This window comes from Maylandia zebra, linkage group LG15 (assembly GCF_041146795.1).
Source record: "Maylandia zebra isolate NMK-2024a linkage group LG15, Mzebra_GT3a, whole genome shotgun sequence".
NCBI classification, from domain to species: Eukaryota; Metazoa; Chordata; class Actinopteri; order Cichliformes; family Cichlidae; genus Maylandia; species Maylandia zebra.
Genome location: NC_135181.1, coordinates 22,255,223 through 22,268,555, shown reverse-complemented (window position 1 = coordinate 22,268,555; position 13,333 = coordinate 22,255,223). Strand labels below are relative to the sequence as shown.

The window sequence follows — 13,333 nt, the reverse complement described above, 5'->3', positions numbered from 1 at the left end:
GCGTAGACAAGCAACAGAAATATGAAACATTTGAATTTATTATTCACAAATGATTTAGTTTTGATAAGATTATTTGGACAAATCAGCAGAATTACGTCATAGAGATGATTTGCTTTTATTTATAGCTTCACCAAGTTGCAATATAACCAACAAGATACCCTGGATGTGTGAAGTGATTTTAGTAAACCAACACTGTATATCAGTACAGCAGTGCACAGTGTTGTTTTACAGGACAATTTGTTTTCATAGAAATGTGCATCTAGTTTGCTGTCTGCATTAATGACATGGCTAGAAAAATGTCCTAGTGCTCATCTAATAATCTTTCTCCTTATTATTGTTATTATTGTTGTTGTTGTTGTTGTTGCTGAATCGATTACCTAAAATATGTGATTATGTACTTATTTCCAACTTAGCCTTGAACTTAGCCATATGACTCCTTGACCTTAAAAAATAGATTCCTTTTGGTTTTGCTATCCAGGGACTGCTCTCACAGCCCTATTTTCTTTTTTATTTCAGGACTGTTGAAATACACAAAGATCGCTACAGCAGTTAGAGCCGCAATCCCAAGTACTCGACGATTCTTCAAATCTAAAATGAAGAATAAAAGAGCAATGAGTTACCTCAGATCATTCTTATAGGCCAAACAATCCAAAGTCATTATTAGAATATTAAATTCTATGATTCAAAGTTTTGAACACCAAAAGACTATTTATAGTATACTTTAATATGTTTAAACTATATATTCCTCTTTGTTGTATACAGCAATGGCTTGGAGAATTAGTCTCAATCCATGAGCAAGTAGGCTTTATTCTAACATGCTGACTTATCAAGACAAAACAAAGAGGGATAATTACTTTAAAACGTGTCCCTTAGGGAAACACTCCTTAATGTTATAGTATGAAACTGGAACAATCATACTTACATTTGATCGTTCCAAACCACAAAACCTGAATAATAAAATGAAACAAAGAAATAAAGTATTTAAGTATATGCCAAAATAATTATGTGTAAACCTGATAACAGATCAATACATTTTGTCATTACCTGGAGAGTGGAAACTTCCAAAAATATCTCTATTTCATTCCACATCTTATTGTTACGTTTAGACTTGAGGAGCTTGCCATCATGAAACAGACAGTCCACAGTGAGGCGGACATTTGGGTTGGTCACTTGTCTCCGGCTTTCAGCTACAACATAATCGGGATTGAAGGTGGGATGCATCACCACCAGTATTACTGGTTTACCACCTGTAACCACAGAGACAACAGGATGAAATGATTCAGAACCATAACATAAACAAAAATTTGGATTACTCCATCTTTAGATTATACTGCAGGACATATAAGCTGAACATTCTTCTACAGTAAACAAGATCCTTCACCTCCGATTTCTTAATCCTTGTTTTTATTTTCTATTTTTTCATTAGTCCAAAAAAGATATGAGAATAGCCCTTATCTAAGAAACAATATTGACACTGGATTTGTCAGTAAATCTCCCCGGTTACTTAGAAGCACCAACTCCTTCACAATATTAGTGAAGACAATAGAAAAACTAATTCAATTTTCCTCACGGGGCATGTTGTCCAGAGCCTCTCCGATGTCCGTTCCAACTCGTGAAACAGCAGGACAGAAAACCAGAAGATAGTCGCATTCATTTAGAGCGTTCACCTCTGCTTGGCCAACATCTTTCAACCTTTCAACAATGTGACGATGAGCCCCATTTGTATTTCCAGCTTCAAAGATAAATAATTTTTTTCCCCGAAGCTAAAGATGGATGAAAAAGAATATTTTAGGCATATGCTTATAATTTTTATGCAGTTTATGTTGTGTGTGTGCCAGTTATATGAATCATGATCTAAATAAGCAAAAACTAAAGGAAGTGGGTGAATTACTGTCAGTGTGAATGTAGCTTTTTCCATGTGAGCTTTTCTTAATGAATGGAAATGCACATGTCAGCTAATCCAGGTGACTGGATTGGACACTAGATCAAGTGCTCCCCAAATCTAGTGAAACCACCGCCATAAGTCAAAGATTCACTCCTCCTTTACTTCTCTTTATGTCTTTAACAGTTCCCTATTATGCTGCAAAATGCTGCATTCACGAACTGTCAGCTGTATGGCGCCATCAAGTGTTTAACAAACGTAATAAAGTAAATGTATTTTCTCACCATTTTCTTCTTTCTTTTCTTTGCGTTGGGAAACAAGTGGAAGAAGAAATTAGCATTTAGTGGGAATTTAAAAAGTTGAACAATTCAGCCAGCAGGTAAATATGTGTCAGTGTTGGTAACACTGAAAGCTCTGCACGAGCTTTTACTGGATCCAGACAAAGTCAAAAACGAAAAAAGAAAGACCACCTTAGAAGAGTGTGTGCATGCACGTTAGAGATGAGGGAGCACTTCAAAGCCTTATATGGTTAGTTAATCATTTTAAAAGTCGACTTACGGAAGAGCTTGATACGTGACTCGTGTCACGGGCACACTGAAGACGCTAAAAGCCCCTCCCCGACCGCCTCTCAGTGCAGCACTTTCACTTTTGATTTGAGAAACAAAGACAAAACAGAGATGAGAATGTGTTTTGAGAGAGAAAAGACAAGAAAGGTAGGAGGTGTGAGTTATTGAAAATCATTGTAAATGTGTGTGATACAATATAAAGATGAACCTTGATAAAAAATTAAAAAGAAAAAACAGTTGTTTGTGCATCTCATTAGAATCTGCAATACTGATCACGACCACTGGGAAGCAGTGTTGTAGAAAAATGAAGTCAGTCCAAAACACAAGCTTCACCTGACACTGAAAGTTGAAGTAGAAAATATCAGTATCCCCCACCCAACAACTCAACTAACTACATTTATGCTGAAGAGAGACGAGTGGCATAAAATGTATTTCCAAAATTACAAATGTTTTTGTGCACACAGGCATTTTAAAATATTTTAATAACATCAACACTGATTAGTAAATCAATCAATATTTTAAATCTGAGTCACCTTACACGCTATGTGTGTCATTTACTGTTTACCTCGTGACGAAGGTGCGGTGCATCCACAACTATGTACTCTGAAGCACAATGATCCGAGTGAGATGCTACGGTATGACTTTAAACAGGCGCTTCATGCTTGAAAACCCTCCAATGTGGCTGAATTACATCAATTCTGCAAAGATGAGTCGGACAAAGTTCCCCCACGGTGCTCGAAAAGACTCTCAAATGCTTGATTGCAGTTGTTGCTGCTAAGGGTGGCCCAGCCAGTTAGTAGGCTTAGGCTCCCTTTTTCGCACAAGGCCATGTAGGATTAGATTTTTCCCTCTTTAATAATAAACACCTACATTTAAAACATTTTTCTTACTTGTGTTATCTTTGTGTAATATTTAAACTTGATTGATGATCTCATTTCAGTGTGACAAAAAATAGGAAATCAGGAATGAGGCAAATCACTTTTTCACATCACCATATTTATTGTTATTTATTAGTAAATTACATTTTTAGTAAAAAGTAAAAGGTTAATAAGATAAAGTACAGAAAAGCAACAAGACAAGAAAGATTTGTATTTATTCTTTATGAGCATAATTATGATAATACATTCAGCAGAATTATTTCACACATATGTTTTATTTGTACTTGACGACTTGTTAGTGCCTTCAGCATGAGCATGCTCGACCTTGTCTACTTGTGTAAGTGTCACTAGAATGATGACAAAAATGAATGCAATGATGAGTGCTACAATCAGTAGATGGTTCTTTATCCCTAAAATGAAGAAAAACAAAGATTATTAAAGGTGGTATTTTTTAATATTATATATAAAATACAAAACATAATGCAAATGGCAGAAACTGCAATTAAAATAATAATAATAATAATAATAATAATAATAATAATAATAATATCAAAGTTTCTATTTTCATGGGCCCATCTAAATCATTGAACTCAGGTGCTCCAATCACGTTCTTAACCTCTGATTTATCGAGTCAAGCACCCAGCCATGCAGACTGCTTCTACAAACATTTATGAAAGACCGAAAGACCAGGTCGCTCTCAGGAGCTCAGTAAATTTCAGTGTGGTACCATGATAGGATGCCACTGGTGCAACAAATTCAGTTGTGAAATTTTCTCATTATTAATGAATTAACAAAGTGGAAGTGATTGGGAACGACAGCAATTTAGCAGCAAAGATAAAGGCCACGTAAAGTCAGAGATTGCTGTCAACATCAGTGTCTGACTTCACAAATGTGCTTCTGGATTAATGGTCAAAAAATCCCATAAACACACTTCTAAACCTTGTACAATGTCTAGTTAAAGCTATTGAAGCTATGAAGCAATTGTATTTGAAAAGGTTGGGTCAATATCATATTTAATGGATTAAGAATGGGATGGGAATCAAGTTCATATGTGGGTCTTTGGCCCAGTGTTTTGAATTTATGAGGTTACGGTTCCTCGTGTTTTGAGAACCTCTGGTTTTTAGGTCTGGCTTCTTTGTAACTTTAGCTGGTTGCTATTTTCCTTGGTAATCTATAGTATTCTCTGTTCTTTTTATTCTTTAATATTCTACTTCATGTTCCTAGGTTATGATCAAGTTTAATCTGTGTGCTTTGGTAATGCAATAGCTATCATGTTTTATGATCCCTTTCTGTCTCCACAGTCATGTCTGTTCTGTTCAGTTGTGTTCCAAACGTGTTTCCATTCTGCCCTAATGTCCTCCTGTGTATCTAAACCCTCAGTTTGCATCTGTTCTGTGTAACTTTTGAGGTACTTTTCAGCTAACTTCACAGGTGGGATAACTACATACATTGTCATTTTAATCTGAATGTAAAACTGGGGCAAAAAAAAGCTGTAATTGGAAATTCATGGTTGTAGTCACACTTACAATTGACTATCCTGGTCAGCAAGTCAGAGCCCTAAAAAGGAAGAAGAAAAATTAGAATACAAATAACAAATTAACTGGAGCATTTGTAACAAACTGCAATGTTTGAATCATACCTACCTACCCACTACTTTATTCAAAACATCAATATTAGATAAGTTTTTTTTAGTCAGTACCTGAGTCTCCAAACTGAGAACTCCAAAATGATTCTTGATTTCAGCCCACATGTTGTCATTGAGACTGCAGTTAAGGAGGGTGCCATCATAAAAGAGACAATCCACAGTGAGGCAGACATCTGGGTCGTAGACCTGTCTGCTGCTTTTGGCTACAACATGACGAGTATCATGAGTGTGGTGCATCACCACCAGAATCACTGGTTTACCCGCTATAAGGACAGAGACAGTGGGATCAGATGGGTCAGGAAAAGTGAAAAAAACATTTAAGTTAGTTAAGTTACTAGATATTGAGCTGAGGCTGTAAGACATTAAAACTTTTCTTCATAACCCTTTACATTATTTCATCCATCCATTATTTTCCATCTACTTGTTCAACTGAATATCACACAGGAGCTTCCCATCTGACACACAAGAGAAAAAGACAACTAATGTAAGTAGGTCACATACAGGTAAATTACAACTTCTTACCATGACATTTCTCGTGATACCAATTTAACATTCATGGATTTAAATTACTTCCCTTTACTTGTGATGACAAAAGAAAACTAGTGTGATTTAACATTTCGTACGAGGTTTGTTGTTGAGAGCCTCTGTGATGTCTGTTCCAACTCGTGAAGCAATAGGACAAAAACCTAGAAGGTAGTCACAATCTTCAGGAGAGTCCACCTCAGTGTGGCCGATGTCTTTGAGTTTTTGAACAATTTGAGAATGAGCTCCATTTGTTCTTCCCGCCTTCCAGACATAGAATTTTTTCCACAAAACTAAAGATGAAAGAAAAAGAAATTTAAGTACATTATTCACCTGTAACATCATTTTGTACTACTTGAGCCAGATGAAGGTGAAAGAAATAACAAAATGATATCATCTATCAGTGGCTTTTTACATGGACTATTAAGGGTGCTGATTAGGATCTCCCCAAATGTGCTGAAACTACTGGAGTAATCACAAAGCACTCAGCTGCAGTGCTTTCATTTTAATAGGGTAGTGTAAATGACCACGGCAGACCCGGTGACATTAACATGCTCTGTTACCTTTATTGACACACAGAGCTGCAGCTCTCCCGCTGCCAGCTCAACATAACCAACAACAACACCACCACAGGACCCAGTGCTATGCTTAAGTCGGTGGGGCATGATTGCGGATGCCGTGCAGGTGCGTCCACCTTCCCTGCACGGCACCGCAGGCCACACCCAGCCACAGGTGGTTTAGTTATAACAGAAAATGAAAGTGAATTAAAACAAGGTGTGTCTTCTTCTTCTTTATTTATTTTGATTTTTGTTTGGTTATTAAAGCTCTTCATAATTATCATGGTAGAAGTATCAATAAATGATGTTTTATAATCACCAAATGCAGTTTAATGAATTTAACAAATACAGTCTTGAAAAATCTACTTGTTTTCTCACCTTGTTCCTGTTCCATGTCTCTAAGAAGGATCAAGAAACAGAAAGGAGCATTTTTCAGCATAATTATCCACAGACAAGGTGAATGTACATCACAAGCTCTCTTTAGTGGCAGCTGCCCTACAAAAGCTATCACTGGTATAGATGTCTGAAAAAAAAACCCAAGAGATACTAATCTGTATTATTATTCAGTTCAGTTCAGTGAGAAGATGAGAAAACCTAAATGTGCCACTGAATGATGCAGGAAACCCAACTCCTCCTTCTAAAGCACAAGTGCGCACTGCAAAAGTTCCACAGCCTTACTATCTGCACAGCAGACACAGAAAAAACAACTAAGTCCAGTATGATAACAGGAGCACCTCAATGTCAACCATATAGATGTAATTTAATATTTAACACTAAATCAACTGTGACTGCATAATTTCCTCAATAAAGTACTTTGATTGTAATTTATCGGTAATCTGCATTATTACATTGCATGGCAGAGAATAAGTAGTTCACAGCATCATGGGGTGAAAAAAGAAAGTAAAAGGTTACTTACAAAAGAGCTTGATAATTTCTTTCAATCTCTGGCATATCTTTCCTCAGGCTGCAGTAGAATGAAATGCAGTGTAAATGAAAGTCATGGTCACTGCAAAACTTTCACTTTCACATGTGCAGACAGCCACCCACTCATCCATCCACTTATCTGTTTTTTTCCTGCTTTTAGATGCTGAGCACTGGGAAATCTCCCAAACAGAAATATTTTCAGAACACTAAAGATGAAAAGGCTTCATTTAAAAAGGGTCAATTGGAGCATAATATTGCATCATATCACAGTACTTGAGTCAGATGATTTCATTTGATATTAGTGCCTTTTTTAAGTGAGCTACAAAGTGCCTTGGATACTAGGACCCAAAATTAGCTAAAATCACAGAAATAATGACGAAGGACTGTGATGGAGTGATTTTGACAAAAGTTGTCATTGTTGTGCTTAAAACTGTAAACCTTGTCCTAATCTGCATGTTCAGCTATTTTTCTGCCCCTCCCCGACATCTAGGATGGTGGGGGATGGTAATAGCTATAGTGTTTAACTGCAGGCACATTGCATGTAAAGGTTCTGGTTTCTTTATTTAGAAGGAATGTTTACTTCCTGCCATTTATGGGCTCACCTGTGCTTGTATATGGTGGACCATTAAAGGGGTTAAGCGATATATGGGGGGTGAGGGAAGGTGACCCTTTTATGACTATAGATGTTGTTAAACGGCTGTAACCACATATGACTAGCAGGAAGTCATGAGTCACGTACACACACATGCACTCACATGCTCATACGTGCATACAGTCACACACACAGTGCCTTAACTTAGTGGTTCCCAAACTTTTTTTGCTGGGCCCCCCTTTGTTCTACAAGAAAAATATTGCCCCCCCCCCCCCCCCCCCCTCTCTCTCTCGCACACGCGCTAACACATCCTCCAACCACACACCCATATTTTGCTCCATTGCGGTTTATTTCACACCTCAAACATTTAGTAAACAATTTAGCAAATACAAGTAATTCGCAGGTAGTAAGAAAATAAACTACTAACTCTTTTACGCTACGTCCGCAGCTGTTTCGTCCACACGTATGAGTTCATCACGCAACCTTAAAGGTATGTGCCTTTTTCCACGTCACGCTGTGCGCCACGTTATTGTTTACAGGAGATGAATTGCAGAATGGCAGATAGTCAGATTAACAGTATTTTGTCTCTATCTTCAGGTTTTACACGCTTACATATAAACAAGCAGTTACTGTCCCTCCATTTAGAAAGGCAGAGGCGTCACGGTGTGATTATTTTACATGTAGTTTTTTTTCCTGTGTAATAACATTGTTATCAATACATTTTTCAAAAAATGCCTCTCTGTGCAAAATGGGTTTAAAAACATAAACAACTGTGGGATGCTGTTTGTCCGTGATTTGAACCGAGGGAGCAAATCGTGGCAGGATCAGCCTGATATTATTTGTATCCCACTGTAACTTTACTGTATAAAGAGCTAACATCTCTAAAATGTCAGGAGTAGCTATTTATTACAACAAGTGTTTGTGAACTGAAAATCAAGAATGTGGGATACTGTTTGTCCGTTTTTTGAAGAGCCCAGCGCTGCTCTCGACGCAGGGAAAACCAATTCTGCAGGGGAGACCTACCTCGGCACTTGTGCAGGTGAAGCCAAAGGGAAGATTTGCTTCACCATATTTTCTAGTCTTTGGCTTAGAATGAAGTTGGTTTGGAAACATATTCAGCTATGCTTCATCTCCTGCTTTGCTTGTGTGGGCGCCCCATGCAAGCAGTGTCCAAGCGTTGTTTTGTTTTTTCCCTTTTCATGCCGCGCCCCCCCTGCAATGGCTCTGCCCCCCCCCCCCCCCCCCTAGGGGGCGGGCCCCACACTTTGGGAAATGTCTCCCTTAACTCTTGGGAGAAACCTTATGGGTTTTACAATGGGGTGTTTCTGTAACTGATATCTCTGAATAAAAGGCTGCGAGGGGACACTGTATTTTTTTAAGTTGGCTGAGATCAGGTGGGGAGTTTGTAGCTCCAAGATCCTGACCAGACCGGCTTCTCTTGCAAGTTAAAATGGACTGAGCTCTGAGTGTCTTGCTTTGTTCACGGGGATAAGTCTCTGAGTCACCGAGGCCAGCGAGTGCAGACCTAACAGACTGACTCTATCGAAGTACTTTCACTTTATATGTTAAGTTTCACTTATTAAAGAAAATGAAATTGAGGCAAAACAGAGTGTCTTTTCCCCTTCTTTCTCTGCATATATTTTAATCCCCACTTTTAACAGTAGAATATCAGAATCAGAATCAGAATCGTGTTTATTGGCCAAGTATATGTGCAGACACATACAGGGAATTTGGTTCCGGTAGATGGAACACACACACACACACACACACACACACACACACACGTGTCTATATATACACATTACACATACATACACAAAGCTGTGTAAACCAACTATAAATAACAAATCTAAACTTATATACATAAAATACAGAAATGAATGAGGTGGAATGAATACTGCAAAATGTACATAAGGTGCAGCTGCAGTCTGGCAGTGGGAGCAGTGTGACAGGTCAACTGTTAAGAAGGGAGATGGCGAGGGGAAAGAAACTGTTCCTGTGTCGGGTGGTCCTGGTCTGCAGGCTTCTGTACCGTCTGCCAGAGGGCAGCAGATCAAAAAGTCTGTGTGCAGGGTGTGAGGGGTCTGTGATGATTTTCCCTGCCCGTTTCCTGGTTCTTGAGAGGTACAGATCCTGGATGGAGGGCAGGGGGGTGCCGATGATCCTTTCTGCTGCCCGTACAGTCTGCTGCTGTCTGCTCCTGTCCTGTTTAGTGGCTGCTCCATACCAGACTGTGATGGAGGAGCACAGGACAGACTCAATATCCGCAGTGTAGAACTGGATCAGCAGCTCCTGTGGAAGACTGTACTTCCCCAGTTGTCTCAGGAAGTACATCCTCTGCTGGGTCTTTTTGAGGATGGCGTTGATGTTGGTCTCCCACTTCAGGTCCTGGGAGATGGTTGTACCCAGGAACTTGAAGGTCTTCACAGTTGACACAGGGCTGTCTGATATGGTGAGGGGGAGCAGAGTTGAGGGATGTCTCCTGAAGTCCACTGTCATCTCTACAGTCTTAAGAGTGTTCAGCTCCAGATTGTGCTGACTGCACCAGAGTACCAGCCGCTCAACTTCCTGCCGGTATGCAGACTCATCACCATCTTGAATGAGGCCAATGACGGTGGTGTCATCTGCAAACTTTAGGAGTTTGACAGCCGAGTGCTTGGAGGTGCAGTCGTTAGTGTAGAGGGAGAACAGTAGTGGTGAGAGGACACATCCTTGGGGGGCACCAATACTGAGGGACCGGGTTTCAGAGGTGATCTCCCCCAGCCTCACTTGTTGCTTTCTGTCTGTCAGGAAGCTGGTGATCCACTGACAGGTAGCTGGTGACACGCTGAGCTAGGAGAGTTTGGAGGAAAGAAGTTCAGGCACAATGGTGTTAAAAGCCGAACTAAAGTCCACAAACAGGACCCTGGCATAAGTTCCCGGGCGGTCAAGGTGTTGCAGGATGTAATGCAGCCCCATGTTCACTGCATCATCCACCGACCTGTTTGCCCGGTAAGCAAACTGCAGAGGGTCCAGCTGGTGGCCTGTAATGTCTTTCAGATGGGAAATATTACAGTGTCTCTCATATTTCTACATCATCAGCATTACTGATGAGACACAAGCTCCAGTTATACAAACTTATGAATGATTCATTATTTACTCTATAAGGTACCAAGCTTTAACCAACATTTAAAATAAATAACAGACTGAAATTCTATTTGTCATTTTATTCTCAAATAATAGAGTGATAAAAGTATCTGATTTGGTTATTAAAACACTAAAACCATATAGAGAGACTGTATTGATCTGACCATAATGGAAAAACCCATACTGGGTGTCATCTATCTAACCAACGTAAGATACAAAAACCTTTATAGAGTTAATATCATAAATGTATCTGTGACTCTGGTCTGTAAGTTAAAGTTTACTTATACGATTAGAACAATTGTTAGAAATAAATACAGATCGGATACACAAATCTGAAGGATTTATATTTATTTTTCACAATATACGTAATCACAATCATATGTAACACAATCAGCACAAAGCAGTATTATTTACATGGAATTTTGTTTCTGTTTAAAATTTCACGAGTCCTATTCTGTCAGTGTCCATGAGCGGTTGTGGACTCGTTTTATATTATGCATGTTTGCTGCACTCTGCTGCTGTTTTTGTCTTCTCCATGCTTGTGTATATATAGGCAAGTGGGTGTGTGTATGGGTGTGGATGAGCACTGGGGATCAGGCAGGCCTGGTAGGTGTGTCCCGTCTGGAAGCTGGCCACACCTGAAGCGGACGAGTACACACACCTGCAGCTAATGAAGCCTTGTCAGGGGAGCTACTTGAGAGTGTGGCTGAGCGCTCCTCAGCGCGGGATAATTGTGTGAGATGCTACGTTAGTCTTAAAGCTCAGTAAAGTTAGTATGTGTATGCATGCAGCTGTATTGTGTCTTAACGGCTGCTTCTGTTTCCCCAGGAGACGTGTGGAACACCAGACAGCAGCCAGGACGGGGAGTGCTGAGACACCGGAGCGGAGAGCACAAAGACAAAGACTTTTCGGGGAAGACACGACACGGAAGTAAAGGGAAAGCACGGAGATTTATTATCATTTATCGCACTGTAAATAAACGCACCGTTTGCAGTGCGTTTTATTTCCCCCCACATCCCCACGGCTTGCCCTGGCAAACCGTGACATATTCACGCTCATGTCTCCTCACTTAGACTCACATTTGTACGTGAACCTTGATGGAAAAAAAAAACAAAACAAAAAAACAAACAAACAGTTGTTTGTTGTTCTCATTAGACTCTGCAATACAGATTATGACCACTAGGAGGCAGTGTTGTTTAAAAAAATGAAGTCAGTCCAAAGCACAGGCTTCACATGACACTAAGCGTTGAAGTGGGAAAAAATGCAAGATTCCCCACCCAACAACTCAACTATATTTATACTGAAGAGAGGCTAGTGACATAAAATGTATTTCCAAAATTAGCTGCTCAGTTAAAGATGAGCTGCCATGATGTAACTGACTGGTTAACGATGTGTTATGTTAAAGTCTAAATGTGTGCAGTATCAAACAACCACCATCAAACAACGTCCATCGTGTCTCACTGTTTGGAAGTGAGAGTTGATGGACAAGAGCTGGCTCTGAATGAGAAACACATGCTCATATGATATCGAGTTGTTAATCATACAATAGGCCAGTCGTAAAGCATGCTTTGCTTTGTGTCTCTAAGGCAATGATTAAGCTCAGCTGACACCATAAACAAGTGCTCTTTTACTCATTTAAAGTCGGCCTAAAGTTTGTTAGGCCAACATAAAAGTTTTGGGTCTCCACTGAGAGTCACAAAAATTTAACAGGCTGTTCACAGAGATCCTCACCATCGGACTAACCCAAATATGCTCTTCCACTTTGTGATTGTGTATGCAAATGTTTTTGTACACACAGGCATTTTAAAATATTTTAATAACATCAACACTGATTAGTAAATCAAAAATATACAACTCAACAAATAAATATTTTTGCAATATTTTAAATTGAGTCACCTCACACGCTATGTGTCATTTACTGTTTACCTCATGATGAAGGTGTGGAGCATCCATGTCTATGTACTCTGGCTGTGGGGAAGGAGTCCAAAACAAGTCAATGAAGCTCATTTCTGTACGACGACGGCCATATTGAAGGGACTTGTTGAGGATAACGTTATTAATGACTCAGGCACTTTAGAATTCAGTCAAACTGTTTATCAGAGGGAAAGTGTGATTTTTAGGACACTTGAACCTAAGATTAGCTGGCATATTATTAGTTTATCACCACCTGTTGTTTAGTCGCACAAATCACCCTTGTCAGCTCTCTGGAGACTTTTAATTGTGACAATAACGGGAATAAATAAGCATCTTGGAGCATGCTTTGGTGTGTTCGAGCCCTAACTTCAGTTCAGGAGATTAAGTTCGAGGTGAGAAGAAAAAGGGGAAAGAGAGCATCAGTGGTGGAGTAGATGAAGAAAAGGAGGAGAAAATGATGGGAAAGAGAATCATCATCATCATCATCATTTATTTATTTATATAGCACCTGGTAGACCAAAGTGCTGTACAATACTAATATGCACATAGTAATAAAACCAGACATAGCAATAAAAATAAAAAATAAAAAAAAATCAGTTACCCACAGAGTTAAAAGCCAGGGAATAAAAATAGGTTTTTAATAAAGACTTAAAAACTGTCACTGATGTAGCCTGTCTAATATGGAGAGGAAGGTTATTCCAAAGCATCGGCGCTGCAACAGAGAACG

At 39.3% G+C, this 13,333-nt stretch overlaps 2 protein-coding genes and 1 long non-coding RNA gene across 6 annotated transcripts; 1 reads left to right on the top strand and 2 right to left on the bottom strand.

Annotated features, from left to right (window-relative positions):
- Positions 1 to 12: 12 nt before the first annotated feature.
- On the bottom strand, positions 13 to 2,507 carry LOC143412672 (uncharacterized). 2 transcript variants are annotated; one of them, XM_076874121.1, is made up of 6 exons: positions 2,441 to 2,507; positions 2,167 to 2,184; positions 1,571 to 1,763; positions 1,045 to 1,247; positions 923 to 947; positions 13 to 588 (listed from the first exon to the last, which is right to left on the bottom strand). In XM_076874121.1, the coding sequence occupies exons 2-6, from the start codon at positions 2,167 to 2,169 to the stop codon at positions 488 to 490; spliced, it is 525 nt and encodes a 174-aa protein (XP_076730236.1). In that variant the 5' UTR covers positions 2,170 to 2,184; positions 2,441 to 2,507; the 3' UTR covers positions 13 to 487. The 2 variants fall into 2 exon arrangements, with proteins under 2 accessions (XP_076730236.1, XP_076730238.1); XM_076874123.1 differs by having other exon boundaries at positions 2,353 to 2,486.
- Positions 2,508 to 3,443: 936 nt separating this feature from the next.
- On the bottom strand, positions 3,444 to 8,737 carry LOC101468273 (uncharacterized). Of its 2 annotated transcripts, none has more exons than XM_076874118.1 (7): positions 8,590 to 8,737; positions 6,967 to 7,014; positions 6,429 to 6,448; positions 5,595 to 5,786; positions 5,026 to 5,234; positions 4,853 to 4,883; positions 3,444 to 3,736 (listed from the first exon to the last, which is right to left on the bottom strand). In XM_076874118.1, exons 1-7 carry the CDS (start codon positions 8,634 to 8,636, stop codon positions 3,588 to 3,590), a joined length of 696 nt encoding a protein of 231 aa, XP_076730233.1. In that variant the 5' UTR covers positions 8,637 to 8,737; the 3' UTR covers positions 3,444 to 3,587. The 2 variants fall into 2 exon arrangements, with proteins under 2 accessions (XP_076730233.1, XP_076730234.1); XM_076874119.1 differs by lacking the exon at positions 8,590 to 8,737 and adding an exon at positions 7,994 to 8,092.
- LOC143412670 (uncharacterized) lies at positions 7,880 to 13,050 on the top strand. 2 transcript variants are annotated; one of them, XR_013093194.1, is made up of 3 exons: positions 7,880 to 8,056; positions 11,246 to 11,427; positions 11,521 to 13,050. It is a non-coding gene; the product is annotated as an uncharacterized LOC143412670 (long non-coding RNA). The 2 variants fall into 2 exon arrangements; XR_013093193.1 differs by lacking the exon at positions 7,880 to 8,056 and having other exon boundaries at positions 10,831 to 11,427.
- The last annotated feature ends 283 nt before the right edge of the window (positions 13,051 to 13,333 follow it).